This window comes from Panthera onca, chromosome C1 (genome assembly GCF_046562875.1).
Source record: "Panthera onca isolate mPanOnc1 chromosome C1, mPanOnc1 haplotype 2, whole genome shotgun sequence".
Lineage (NCBI taxonomy): Eukaryota > Metazoa > Chordata > Mammalia > Carnivora > Felidae > Panthera > Panthera onca.
In genome coordinates, this window is record NC_138346.1 from 181,052,107 (window position 1) to 181,067,336 (window position 15,230).

The following is a 15,230-nucleotide window of genomic DNA, read 5'->3' on the forward strand; positions in this document are numbered from 1 at the left end:
AACCTCCATGTATTTGAGGGCTTTCTAAATTTTTTCTTGTGGTTGACTTGAAGTTTTATAGCATTGTGATCTGAAAACATGCATGGTATGATAATTGATCTTTTAGTACTAGCTGAGGACTGATTTGTGACCCAGTAGATGATCTATTCTGGAGAATGTTCTATGTGCTCTTGAAAAGAATGTATTCTGCTGCTTTAGAATTGAATGTTCTGAATATATGTTAAATCTATCCAGTCCAGTGTGTCATTCAACACCATTGTTTCCTTGTTGAGGGTTTTCTGCTTAGATGATCTGTCCATTGTTGTAAGTGGGGTGTTAAAGTCCCCTACTATTATGATATTATTATCAATGAGTTTCTTTATGTTTGTTATTAATTCATTTATACATTTGGGTTCTGCCAAGTTGGAGCCATAAATATTCATAATTGTTAGAATCGTCTTGATTCTAACACCTTAATTGTGATATAATGTCTGTATTCATCTTTTGTTACAGTCTTTGTTTTGAAATCTAGTTTGTCTAAGTATGGCTGCTCTGGTTTTCTTTTGATGTCCATTCAATCTGCAGCTGTCTTTAGGTCTAAAATGAGTCTCTCCTAGGCAGCTTATAGATGGATCTTGTTATTTTTTTTTTTTTTTATTTTTTTAACGTTTATTTATTTTTGAGACAGAGAGAGACAGAGCATGAACGGGGGAGGGGCAGAGAGAGAGGGAGACACAGAATCAGAAGCAGGCTCCAGGCTGCGAGCCATCAGCCCAGAGCCCGATGCGGGGCTCGAACCCACGGACCGCGAGATTGTGACCTGAGCTGAAGTCGGACGCTTAACCAACTGAGCCACCCAGGCGCCCCTCTTGTTATTTTTTTTAAAATCCATTCTGATACCCTACATCTTTTGATTGGAGCACTTAGTTCATTTATATTCAGAGTGATTATTGAAAGTTATGAATTTAGTGCCATTGTGTTACCTATAGAGTTGGTGTTTCTGGTGATGCTCTCTGGTCCTTTCTAGTTTTTCTGCTTTTGGTCATGATTTTTGTTTTCTTGTTTTTTTGTTTTTTGTTTTTTGTTTTTTTTCCACTCAAAGTGTCCCCCTTAAAATTTCTTGCAGGGCTGGGTTAGTAGTCACAGACTGCTGTAGTTTTTGTTTTTCTGTGAAACTCTTTGTCCTTCTATTCTGAATGACAGTGTTGCTGGATAGACTATTCTTGGCTGCATACTTTTCCAATTTAACATGGTGAATATATCCTGCCACTCATTTCTGGCCTGCCAATTTTCTATGGACAGATCTGCTGCAAACCTGATTTGTCTTCCCTTATAGTAAGGAGTTTTTTTCCTTGGTGCTTTCAAGATTCTTTCCTTGTTGGTGTATTTTGTGAATTTGACAATGATATGTCTTGGCAATGGGCAGCTTTTGTTGAATTTAATGAGAGTTCTCTCTGCTTTTTGGATTTTGATCTCTGTGTCTTTCCCCAGATTAGGGAAGTTTTCAGCTATAATTTGTTCACATAAGCTTTCTGCCCCCTTTTCTGTTTCTTCATCTTCTGGGGATTCCTATCATACAAATGTTATAACATTTTAGTAAGTTGCTGAGGTCCCTGAGTTTACCTTTGTGATCTATTTTATTTCCCTCTTCTTTTCAGCTTCATTATTTTCTATAATTTTATCTTTTATGTCCCTAATTTGCTCCTCTGCCTCATCCATATTGGATGAGGTTTTTCCTCATCCATTGGAGGTTTTTGTGACCTCCATTTGGGTTTGCATCTCACTTACAGCTTTTTTTTATTTCGGCCTGACTAGATTTTAGTTCTTTTATCTTTGCAGAAAAGAATTCTCTGGTGTCTTCTATGCTTTTTTTTAAGCCCAGTTAGTATCCTTATAATCATTGTTTTAAATTCTAGTTCAGACTCTTAGTTATATATGTATTGATTAAATCCCTAGCCATCATTTCTTCCTAGTTTCTTTCTTTCTTTCTTTCTTTCTTTCTTTCTTTCTTTCTTTCTTTCTTTCTTTCTTTCTTGAGGTGAATTCATCCATCGTGTCATTTTGGAGGAAGGAAAAAATGTAATAAAATGAAATAAAAGTTTAAAAAATTAGAAAAAATCAAATAAAGGAAGCTAGATCCTAGGTGTGTTTTGGTCTGCTTGTTAAGGGTAGCTTGATAGCTAAAACAGACAAGAGAAAAGAAAAAAAATTTAAGTAAATAAATAAGTAAATAAGTTCTCTTTCTGTATCCAAGAAAAAAACAACAAGCAAAATAGAAGAAAAAAAAAAAAAAACCCAAAGAACGAATGAACATACAAAAAAAAAAAAACCCCTAAATGAATCAGGTTTTCCCTAGAGCTGAAACTTGCAGCACTTTATGATCAGTAGACTAAGTGCCTGGAAGGGATTTGTGCTGGTCTTCTGGGGGAGGTCTTTTGCTCTGATTCTCAGGTTTACTTGCCCTAGTGGAGTGCTAGGAGCAGGGCTTAGTGTAACTGCTTCATTCTCCACTTGGTGGCTCTGGTTAGCTCACTGGGGTTGATCAGTGTTATGCTAATGGTGAAAGTGGCTTCACCCTGTTCTCTTAGTCTCCCCGATAGGGAAGTTTCTGGACTCATAGACTAGTGATCATTCACCCCTCCTGTGTCTCTAGTTCCGTCAGCTCCCTGCCTTCCCCCATCCATGTTCGAGCTGTCTGCCTGCCAGGCAGCACCTCTCTCCAGAGTTTTATCTCCAGAGGCAACTGTGTTTCACAACCCAACACTTCAGAGACCCCTATAGCTCAGCCTGTGGTGATCCTCTGGGGAAGGGTCTCGCTTTGCTGTGGCTGGTACTGGCTTGTCCCAGAAAATGTTTGCATGACCATGTAGCAGCAGTGGCTCAGAGTTTAAGGTAAATCCCAACACACAGCCAGCGCCTTTGTTTCTATTATAGGTGAGTGGGTAGCTCTATGGCACCTACCGGGTCTTGCCTGTGGAGATCTGTATTGCCTCTACAATATGTGCTCCAAGCAGGGTAACCACTTCTCCCTGCCAGACCCAGGGGATCCTTAGTCTGTGCTGCCCACTCCCGGGCCTCCTCCCTGCTTTCTTGCCAGAGTGCTACTAGGCGCTAGCCTCGGAAACCAGACTCTTTGTTCTGCTGTTTATAAAAAACTGGCAGTATTGAAACCCTCTGCTTCTCCCCACCTCCATCAGTTGTTTTGGGGAACAGTTTTCTTGTGCAGTCCCCTGCACATGTTTGCACTCTTTTTCTCTAGGTACTTTGAGGGGGAGTGTTTTTGTTGTGCGAATGGAGGCTCTGCTCAGTCTCCCCCTCTTTCTCTTCTTTGAAAAAATGGATCCCTCCTCTCTTTCATTCTGTGGCTCTTCTCTCCCCCAGTTCACCTCTGCAGACAGGTGTACCTGCCGCATTCTCTCCCTTAAATTATGCAGATTGTTCTGTTAATCCTCAGATCAATTTCCTAGTTGTTCAAAATGGTTTGATGTTGATCTAGCTGTGTTCCAGGTACAAGACAAGCCTAGGATCCCCTTACTACTCTGCCATCTTAACTCTTCCCTATATTCTTATAGTTTTATTTGATATTCTTATTTGATACTACAACCAAAACTGGTAAATGATCATTTCTTAAAGGCTAGTTGCAATGTAAAATCTGAAACCACATCAGCGAAATTGTGGTATTCTGTTATATGAAAATTCATTGGAATATCTTTACTTTCACTGCATGATTTTCTAATACCATGAAATAGTCATTTGGAAAATATTGGTTCACTTAGTTATATAAATAAATGAAATATTGACAAATTGCATTATATGATATCAGTAAATCACTTTTTTTTTTTTAAAGTTTATTTATTTTGGGAGAGAAAGTGAATATGCACAAGAGGGGCACAGAGGGAGAGAGAGGGAGAGAATCTCAAGCAGGCTCCATCCACACTGTCAGCATGGAGCCTGGTGCGGGGTTAGAATTCACAAACTGAGATTATGACCTGAGATGAGTAAGAGTTGGTTGCTTAACCAACTGAGCAACCCAGGTGCCCCAATAATTTGTTAATACCATCACTAATCTCACAGAAAAGTATTTTAAGTATGGGGAAGTTATCAAGCTCATAATAACATATACAAAGTTTTTAAAAATTTGGGATTTAGTTTGAAGCCTCAAATTTTATCATTGACCAAAAAATGTCAGATTTTTCCCTTGGGTTGACAGGCTTACTTTGTTCCTTTTTAAGAAAATGTCAAGTCTGAATAACATAATGTAATATCATTTATTCAAGTAAAAATAGTGTTCTGTGAGAAACACAGTTCATCTCACATTATAAACAAGTCCTTTTCCTCAGAACAATGATTATACTTTAATATGTAACAGAAGTGCTTTATGGGTACTTCCGGTTTCATCACACATAATATTAAATGCACTGAGATTTAATAAAGGTAACCATTTTTGTTACTTCATGGCTTTTTTTTTTTTAATGCAAGTATTTGGTGGTTAAGGATATAAGGACTAGGGGCACCTGGGTGGCTCAGTCAGTTAAGCGGCCGACTTCGGCTCAGGTCATGATCTCACAGTCCGTGAGTTCGAGCCCCGTGTCGGGCTCTGTGCTGACAGCTCAGAGCCTGGAGCCTGTTTCGGATTCTGTGTCTCCCTCTCTCTGACCCTCCCCCGTTCATGCTCTGTCTCTCTCTGTCTCAAAAATAAATAAACATTAAAAAAAATTAAATTTAAAAAAGGATATAAGGACTAGTAGTTCAGGTTAACACCACTACTTCGATTTGTGATAAAGTAGCAGGAATATTACTTAGCATTACTTTTGTACAATCAGTCTCAAGCAGTCCTAGACATCTGTGAACTATACTTTTGAGAATCGCTGCTTTAGATCCACCCTAAAAAGTGTTGTGAAGGAGTCTAAAGAGGATCAGTCTGATATGCATGAAAATTAAGGGCCTGTCAGAATAAACTTCCACGCTCTTTAAAGGCAAACCAGTAAATGTAGATACTCATTAATGTAATTTTCATAATGAACGGCATTTAGTCAAAAATAGTAGACATGAGAAGTATCCACGTTTGACTCATAACTTGGAGAAAAATTTGAAAATAAAAATCCTTAAATGGCAAAAATAATAGAATTAACAGATGAAGATTTTAAAACAGCTGTTTTAACTATTCTTAAGAGTTTAAAGGAAATCGAGAATGCAATGAGGAAAGAAATGAAAAATACTGAAAATTGACTAAATGGAGATTCTAAAGTATAAGATCTACTAAGAAAGAATTTACTCAAAAGAATTAAGAGGTAGATGCTGTTGAAGAAAAGATCAATTAATTTGAAGACATAACAATAAAAGCAATGCAAAATGAAGTACACACAGCAAAACTACAGGAGTGAGGTGGTAGATGCAGCCTGAGTGGGGACAAATTGAGTGGTCTAATGTATGTGTGATTAGAGTTCCTGAACTAGAGGGACTAGTAGAAAGGGAAAAATGTTAAAAGAATAGTAACACAAAACTACCCAAATTTCATGAAAAATGTAAACTCACAGACAAGTGTAAGAAACTTAGTAACTCCAAGTAGGAGTAACTCACAGGAAGCCATATCAAGACAGATCATAATAAAATTGCTGAAAATCAGTAGTACAAGAAGTTCATCCAGCAACAGTCAGACTGGTCTGTCAAAATTAAGTGCAACTCGTGGAAACCTAGAAGCATTGACAATAGGGGTGCACAAGATTCAAGGGCTAGTCTTGATGCTCTGCAATGGTTACGAGAGCAACAAGAAAACAAAGCACATGCTGCCCAGCAGCTTCTGGAAATTCCTAATCCACAACGTCAAGGAGCTTGAAGTGCTGCTGATGTGCAACAAATCTTACTGTGCAGAGATTGCTCATAATGTCTCCTCCAAGAACTGCAAAGCCATTTTGGGAAGAGTAGCCCAGCTGTCTGTCAGAGTCACCAATCCCAATGCCAGGCTGCACAGTGAAGAAAATGAATAAGCGGCTTTTGTGCATATCATATTTGTGTTAATAAAAGCATAAAACTGCAAAAAATATTAATCAGAGGTGAGGAAAAAAAGACACATTGTATATAGGAAAGAGATTTAAAAATAATGACTACAGACTTATTATCAGAAGCAATGCAAGCCAGGAGACAATCAGTGATATTTTTAAGTGTTGAAGGAATAAAATGTTAACTTAGAATACTACATCCAACAAAAATATCTTTCTAAAATGAAGACAAAATAAATATATTTTTCACAAACAAAAGCTGCAAGAAATGCTAATGGAAGTTCCTTAGGCTGAAAGAAAATTATAACAGAAAATTAGATTAATACAAATAAATGAAGAACACCAGAAATTGTAAATATGTGGGTACATATGAAAATTTTTTAATTTTTAATATTTTTAAATGATTAAAAATATATTGTGGGGTTTATGAATTATGTAGAAGTAAAGGTGTGTGGAAATATAAGTATACTGTTGTAAGACAAGTCCTATATTATTTGAAGGCAGACTGTATTAAATTAAAAATGCATATTATAAACCCTAGATCATTCACTAAAACAATGAAATACAGATAATAGTTATCAAGCCAAGGGTTAAAATAGAATGGAATATCTAAAAATACTGAATAAATTCAAATGAAGATAGAAATAGATGATAAAAAATAGGATGAATAGAAAACAAGACTGTATAGTAATTACAATTAATATAAATTAGCTTACATTCTTATTAGAAGGTAGAGATTGTGAGACTGGATAAAAAAGGAAAACCAATGATATATGTACAAGTAAACCACTTAATATATTTTTTAAAGTTTTTATTCATTTATTTTGAAAAGGAGAGATAGAGAATCCCAAGCATGCTCCAGGCTCAGCTTGGAGCCTGATGCAGGGCTCTGTCTCATGACTGCAAAATCAGTACTTGAGCTGAAATCAAAAGTCAGATGCTTAACTGATTGAGCCACCCACGCACCCCAAAACCCACTTTAAATATAAAGCATAATATTGAAATATATATATGAAAACAGTATAAATATGAATATGAATATAAATATAAACATGAAATATAAATATATGAAAACAGTATATATATGAAAACAATATATATATGTAAAAACAGTAATCAGTATTATGTTATTAATAACATTGTTACTAAATTAATATTAAATGAAGTAGACTTCTGGGCAAGAATATGAGGGCCAAATGGAGACATTTCATGATGAAAATGGGAACTCATCACAAAGACCAAAGTATCATAAATGTGGACATGTCTAATAACAGAGTTTGAAAGCATATGAAACAAAACCTGATAGAACTGAAATGAGAAATGGACAAATCCACATTCATAGTTGGAGATGATAGCAGTCCTTTCTCATACTAATGTTCAGAACAACAGATGGCAAATATGAACAACATATCAACCAGTTTGACCTATTTGAAGTGTGTAAATTCCTCATAATTATAGCAGAATACATATTCTTTCATGTGCAGTTGGTACATTCATTAAGGCAGAAAATATACTTAGCCATAAAACAAATCACTGAAAGTTTAAAGACCATGTGAACTGTGTTCTCCGAAAACAGTGGAATGAAAATAGAAATCAAAAGTCTAGAAAATCCTGATATATTTGGAAGTTAAACAACATATTTTTAAATCATGGGTCAAAGAAAGAATCACAAAGGAAATTAGAAAATATTTTGAACTAAATTAATATGGAAAATGGCATGTCAACAATTGTTAGATGCTGACAAAGTGGTATTGAGAGCGAAATTTATGGTTCAATTGCTTAATTACAAAAGAGTTCTAAAAACAATGACCAATTTCAACTAAGAAATAGTGTTCCACTAGTTCCATTTGCACCAAGAAGTGTTCTCTCCCCTCCTTCTACTTACAGGAATAGAATTTACATTCACTCCTAAAACAGCTAAATAAACCACCCAAAAGACTTAGAAGGAGTACTATCAGGAATAGTGTCTGCTCACAAGCTATATTGGAAAATCTCCTAATTTACGAGGCTTGGATAGAGTATTCAAGGCTTCAAGGTTTTTGCATCAGTAATGGGGAATAATTAGCTTTAGATTATATACTGTTCACATGAAACCTACTGACATCTTAATATCAAGACCCAAGAGCTGTTTCTAAGTAACTTATCTGCATCCTAGACAAAGCCTAAGAATATTTATAGGAACAAAAAATATTCAGCATCCATTAAGGTAAAATCCACAAAATTCAAAATTGTCAGCAGGCCTGTGATTGCAGCATCAAGCCTGTGGCAGCGTTCAATAAACTGGGGCTAATGCAAGATGGCATAATATATGGGAATGATGATATGAAAGAGACCATAAGAAGGCTTCCTGAGAACTTTTACAACAACAGGATGTTTCACATTAAGAGAGCATTGAACCTGACCATGAAGCAGCAGATTGTGCCTAAAGAGCATTGGACAAAATGTGAAGAGTATAAATTCTACCTTGAACCGTATCTGAAATGAGTTATTTGGGAAAGAAAAGAGAGAGAAGAATGGGCAAGGAAATAATCATGGAGTTGATATCTGTGGTTGTAACTGTCTTCCAAATATAATTTTTTAATGTTTGTTTATTTTTGAGAGAGATACAGAGCATTAGTTGGGGGCGGGGACGGGGAGGAGTGGGGGCAGAGAGAGATGAAGACACAGAATCCAATGCAGGCTCCAGGCTCTGAGTTGTCAGCACAGACACTGACACAGGGCTCGAACCCGTGAACCATGAGATCATGACCTGAACCGAAGTCACACGCTCACCCGACTAAGCCACCCAGGTGCCTCTGTCTTACAAATATTTTTTAAGAAGTTGGATAAACATGAAGCATACAATTAGAACCATTTGAGCTACAAATGTATTACTTTAAATGTCTATTGTAATTATAAAAATAAAAAGATATGAAAGATTTCAAATCATAAGTCATTGGAAATGTTAAAAATGATCCAAATTGAGTATCTGGAGATGAAGACCATGATGTCTGAGATGAAAAATTTACCAGATGGGATTAACAGATTAGACATTGAAGAAGAAAAGATTAATAAATTTGAGGGCATCATATTACAAACCAATTTGGAAAGGAGTTTGGCAGTTTCCTACAAACTTAAAAATATACTGACCATTCTTCATTTAGGTATTTACCCAAGAGAAAAAAAAGCATATGTCCTTCAAGACATGTACATTATTGTTCATGGCAATTTATTTCTAAAAGCACCAAACTGTAGAAAACCTCATATGCTTGTAAGCCAGTGGATGGGTAAACATTGTGGTATACCTATACTTAGTAATAAAAGAAATGCACTATTGTTACACACAACAATGTGAGAGAAGCTCAGACTACTTTGACTGAAAGAAGCCAGATTTCAAAAGTATATATTCTGCAATTTCATTTATGTAAAATTCTAGATAATTCTCAATAAACCATTGTTACAGAAATCAAAATCCTCAATTCTCTGGGGATGAAGTTAGGATAGTGTAGACGAATTACCAAGTGGCATAAGAAAACTTTGCAGGGGTCATGGATAAATTTACAATCTTGATTATGATGGTAGTTTTACTTTTTGAATATATTTGTCAAAACTTGTGAGATTGTAGATTTTAAATATATGCAGTTTATTTTATGTCAATCATAATAAAGCTGTTAAAGTTTTTTTTTAAAGAGCAAATAAAATCCAAAGTAAGTATAGAAGGAAACAAATTATATATGTGTATACACACACACAGAAATTAACAAAGCAGAAAATAGAAGAAGAATGAACAAAAAATAAAACTTCAAGCTGTTTTTTTTTGAGCGATGAATAAAATTGATAATTTACTTGGTACTGCGAATAAGAACAAAAGACCCACAAAGTTATTCATATTGGAAATGAAAGGAACCTGTAGACATTAAATAGGTTGTAAGGCAACATGAAGAACAAATTTATACCAGTAAATTAATGTTTGGCAGACTTTAAGAAACTATAAAAATTATATTAAAGGTACAAATTATAGCTGACAGAAGAATATTATAAAATCTGAATAGATGTACATCAGTTATTTAAATTGAATTGACAATCAAAGTCTTCCCACAAAGAAAATCTGGTATTAGATGGCTTCACTGGTAAAGTCTATCTAATATTTAAGGAAGAAATACTAGCAATCATTCATAAATCAAGGATGAAATATTTTCTAATTCATTTTGTGAAATCAGCATTATTCTAATACCAAAACCAGACAAAGGCATTATTGTAAAAGAAAGCTACAGACCAATATTTCTCACAATTATAGACGGAGAAATCCTTTACAAAGTATTTGCAAGTTGAATTCAGTAAAATGTAATAAAATATACACATACGTATATAATATACCTCATGGTCAAGTAAGTTTAGCCAGGAAAGCAAATCTTATTTAACAGCTTATAATTTATTCTTGTAATCTACCATATTAGAATAATAAATGAGAAAATTTATCTGATCATTACAGTAGGTGGAGGAGAAAGCATTTAATACCCATTCATGTTGTTAAAAAAACAAAACAACTAAACTCACAACTAGTAAGAATAGAAAGAAACTTTGTCAACCTCATAAAGCACATTGATGAAGAACATATAACTAATGTAATACTTCATAATTAAAGGCTAAATTCTTGACTCCTAAGATCAAGAACAATGCAAGGTCCACTCATAAAACATCTATTCAGCGCTTTGTAGAAGACATGCAAATAGCCAGTAAGCACACAAAAAGGTGTCCAGTGTTGTTAGTTATTATTAATCTTCAGGGAATATAAATTAAAGCCACAGTTCAAAACCACGCCCACTGGAAAGGCTAAAATACAAAAAGAAAGTTCTTATTCATAGTAATATGTGGCAACGGGAACTTTGGTGGAGTGCATGATGGTATAATCACTTTGGAAAAGTTTGGCAGTTTTTTTATAAAGTTGATCATACAATCTAACATTCCATTCTTAGGTATTTATTCAAGAAAAATCAACACATATTTACAAAAGAGTTTTCACAATAAGTTCATAGTAGCTTTTTTTTGCAGTAAGGAAAAAAAACAGAAACAACCCAGATGGTCATCAGCTGGTGAATGTATAAACATTGTGCTCTGTCCATATGTATTTTCTTTGCTGCTGTGTAACAAAGGCTGCAATTAGTATGTTACCTCAAGGCTCAATTAGGGAAGTGTATACACTTTTGCGATTACTAATGTGGTTGCTGACAGGATTTATTTCCATGTGGGCTGTTGAACTGAGAGACTCAGCTCTTCACTCACTCTTGGTTGGAGGCTTCTCTCCCTTCCTTATTATGTTTGTCTCTCCATATACCAATTCAAAACAAGACAGTTGGTTTCATCAGAGTGAACAAGTAAAGGGCAAGAGAGAGTGTGCTAAGAAGATGGAAACTGTAGTCTTGTAACCTATCTCAGAAGTCCACATCCCATCACCATTATTATATTGTCTTCATTAGAAGTAACTTGGTACAGCCCATGATCACAGGGAGGGAATTACAAAGGACATGCATACCATGAGGTGGAGAGCATTGAAAGCCATTTCAGAAGCTGCCTATCTTACAATATAATAGAATACTACTAAACAATGAAAAAGAACTTTATTGGTACACACAGAAATATAGGTGAAGATCAAAAAACATTATGCAGAGCAAAAGAACCCAGACATAAAAGATAACAGACAAAACTCATCTTTAGAGTAAGAAGGAAGAAGATCCATGGTTGGGTAGGGTTAGGTTTTTGTTTCAAAGAGGTATGAGTACCTTTTTGTGACATAGGAAATGTTCTTTATCTTAATTGTGGCAGTGGTTGCACTGGTGTATATATTTATCAAAACTCATGAGTGAGTTTTATTATATGTAAATCATAATCTAAGTTGGGATTTTGAAAAGTATGCTATTGAATTCAACGGCTTTTTTTAAAAAAAAACTTTTTCTAGTTTTATTGAGATATAATTGATAAGCAACACTGTATAAGTTTAAGGTGTACATCATAATGACTTACATATATTGCAAAATGATTACCATTATGAGCTTAGTTAACATCCATCATCTCATGTAAATACAAAAAAAAAAAGCTTTTTCTCTCTGTGATAGGAATTCTTAGGATTTACTCTCTTAACAACTTTAGAATGTAGCATACAGTAATGTTAACTATAGTCATCATGTTATATATTACATCCCTAGTACTTATTTGTATAATAACTGGAAGTTCTACCATTGACCACCTTTGTCCCATTCCCCAACTCCCTACTTCTGGTTACTATAATCTGGTCTTTTTCCTTTGAGTTTCTTTTCTTTTCTTTTTCTTTTTTTTTTTGGATTCCCCATGTAGTTGAGTTATACAGTATTATTAGTCTTTCTATGTCTGACTTCTTTGACTTAGCATAATGCCTTCAAGGTCCCATGTTGTCAAAAATGGCAGAATTTCCTTCCTTTTTTTAATGATTGAATAATATTGAAATGTATATATGCATAACAACCTCTTTATCCATTGATCTGTCAGTGGACACTTAGGTTGCTTCCATATTTTGGAAGATACTGGATATTCCATATGGAAGATATTCCATATTTTGGAAGCATTGTAGATAATGCTGCTATGAACATAAGGGTGCAGATATCTCTTTGACATAGTGTTTTTATTTCCTTTGGATATATTGTTGGATCATATGATAGTTCTATTTTTAATTTTTTGAGGACCCTCCATGCTGTTTTCTATAGTGGTTGTACTAATTTATAGTCCCACCAACGGTGTCCTTTTCTCCACATTTTTGCTGGCATTTGATAACAGCCATTCTAATAGACATGAGGTGATATCTCACTGTGGTTTTGACTTGTGTTTCCCTTAATAATTTGTGATGTTGAGCACTTTTTTGTGTACCTATAGACCATTTGTATATCTTTTTTAGAAAAATATCTATTCAGGACCTTGGCCCATTTTTAATTGTGTGTGTTGCTGTTGTATTGTGAGCTCTTTATATATTTTGGGTAGTAACTCCTATCAGTTTGCAAATTCAGTGGACTGTTCTTGATGACATCTATGTTATCTTCACATTTTTCAGGTAACCTACCAGGGTGCTATAGTGTCAGTGCTATGTTGTGTTAAGATCTTTGGTATCAGGTAGACCCAGATATGAATACTGCCTCTGAAACTTGCTGCATTCTAGTGCTTCATTGACCTGAATTATTTCAGATATCCCTGAAACAATAACTACTGTCTATTGACAACCTATACTGGCCAGGCACTATGCTAAACATTTATGTGTGTATTACCTTAGTTAATACAATCAAAATAACTAACATTTTTATAGTCCCTTGTGTATATTGGGTACATACTGTTACAAAACATTTCCCATGCCTTTACGTGATTTGACCCCAATGAAGGGTTGATAGTATAATTATCCCCATGTCACAGAAGAAATTGAGACCAACAGAGAATAAATTTTTAAAATATGAGGAACTCAGTTTGTTGTCAAGATTCTGGTTTTGTTTTCTGTTCCTTTCTACCAGGAATTATTTATGTGTTACCTAAGCTTGCTGCAAAGAGTAACTGGGTCTTCAACTTAAAATCTCTTTTTGTTTTTCCTTTAAGAAACTTCTTTTAGGTTATGAATGCTAAGAGTGTCTCCAAGAGTCTAAGTGGAAGGTGTCAGGTGAAGATCGGTTTCTAAGAGGAAAGCACTGGGCAGACTTATAAGAGCATAAGCCCAGTTCCAGACAAGTACTGTTCTAGAAATACCAACCTTAACCACAAGCGAAAATACAATGTTTATATGTATTTGATATAAAAAGTATGGCTCATTTTTCTACTATTTCCATAAACGGAACAATATTTTATCAGCAGTGACGTTTTTGAAGGTCAAGGTTGATAAAGTTTGTGCTTGTAAAATATATTGTGATGTTTAATCACTAATCAAAAGTGCCCAGATAGGAATTTTCTTTGGGGAAGTAAAACCATGTCACGAAGGCCATGAAGTTTTTGATTGTAGCATTGCTTACTTTGGCAACTGTGTTTCTATAGTACTTGGGTAGCATAAGCTTCCTCTCCCCACCCCCCACCGGCCACCATTTTTTTCCTTTATCAGCATGGAATTATTTTTCCTCTTTTAATATATGACATAATCAGTTCTTTCAGTATTCATTCACTTATTACAAATGGGATTGAACCTAAAAGTATAGACTAGCACCAACATAATAAAAGTTAAATACTTGTAATCTTTGTACATTCTGATTCAACAATCTATAGTTCCAGAAATTAGCTGATTGATTTACATGTAGACTTGATTCCTGAAAAATGATTTGTGGGGCACTGGGAAAACTTTGATTCCTCACTGTTTTTCATTAGCATCATGTTCATTTTTGCTTTTTATCTTTAAGTCTTTTGTCTTCACTGAATAGAGTAACCTTTGGTTTGGCTCTCTTTCATAAACCAACTCTCCTTCAGGCTGAGTTTAAGTTTTCTCTCTCTCATTAAAGCCTTCTCTGACTATTTATCCAACATATTTTTTTTTTCTTTTTTGAAATTCTGTTGCCTTTCTCTTTAAAACAATGTAAGTTTTCTTCTAGATTATGTACATTAGCTTTATTTTTTCAGTTGCTTTTGTGGATGTTATCTCTTTTTATCTTTGGGCCCTGGAAATAGTTAAGAATAGCAATATTATTCCCCATTTTATGATGCAAAACCTAAGAATGGATATTTTATTTTTTTCAAGATAAGACTTTAATCCAAATCTTCATTCCAAAATCTGCTTTCCTTCTATAATACCTCAAGTTTTATACTTTACCTGCTATTCCTACCACATGCTGAGCATTTAGTGGTATTGTCAGTTGATTGGTTTAAAACAGATTATTTACCCCCAATCACTGATAACTATTTCTTTTAAAAAGATATGCAGTTAATTAACTAGTTAATTAATTGTAGAGTCTTTTATCAGAATTAATCTTGAAGCCTAAGTTCTCAAAGGGACATTTTATTTGATCAAGATTTGAAGTTTGGACTATGGAAATTTTTCTTATTTATTCATCAGAGAAATGTCACTGACTGTGCACCATATGCTTACTATTAAAGCTAGCCCTGGATATAGACAAGTGATGATCGCATTATTTTGTTAGTAATATTCAGTCTTTTCTTATTTATACAGGAGAGATTAAACAGATTCTAGAAAATGAACTTCAGATACCTGTGTCTAAAATGCTGTTAAAAGGCTGGAAGACCGGAGATGTGGAAGACAGTGTGAGTTTCTTAATTGCCTAAAAT

At 34.7% G+C, this 15,230-nt stretch overlaps 1 protein-coding gene and 1 pseudogene across 4 annotated transcripts in view; both read left to right on the forward strand.

Annotated features, from left to right (window-relative positions):
- FAF1 (Fas associated factor 1) overlaps positions 1-15,230 on the forward strand; it is a 529,381-nt gene that overhangs the window by 200,886 nt on the left and 313,265 nt on the right. For all 4 annotated transcript variants that reach the window (XM_060621411.2, XM_060621414.2, XM_060621415.2 and 1 more), the window contains one exon: positions 15,115-15,206. In XM_060621411.2, coding sequence (XP_060477394.1) covers positions 15,115-15,206 — 92 coding nt within the window. The remainder of the gene's footprint in view (positions 1-15,114; positions 15,207-15,230) is intronic.
- LOC132671007 (cytochrome b-c1 complex subunit 7 pseudogene) lies at positions 7,087-8,628 on the forward strand (annotated as a pseudogene).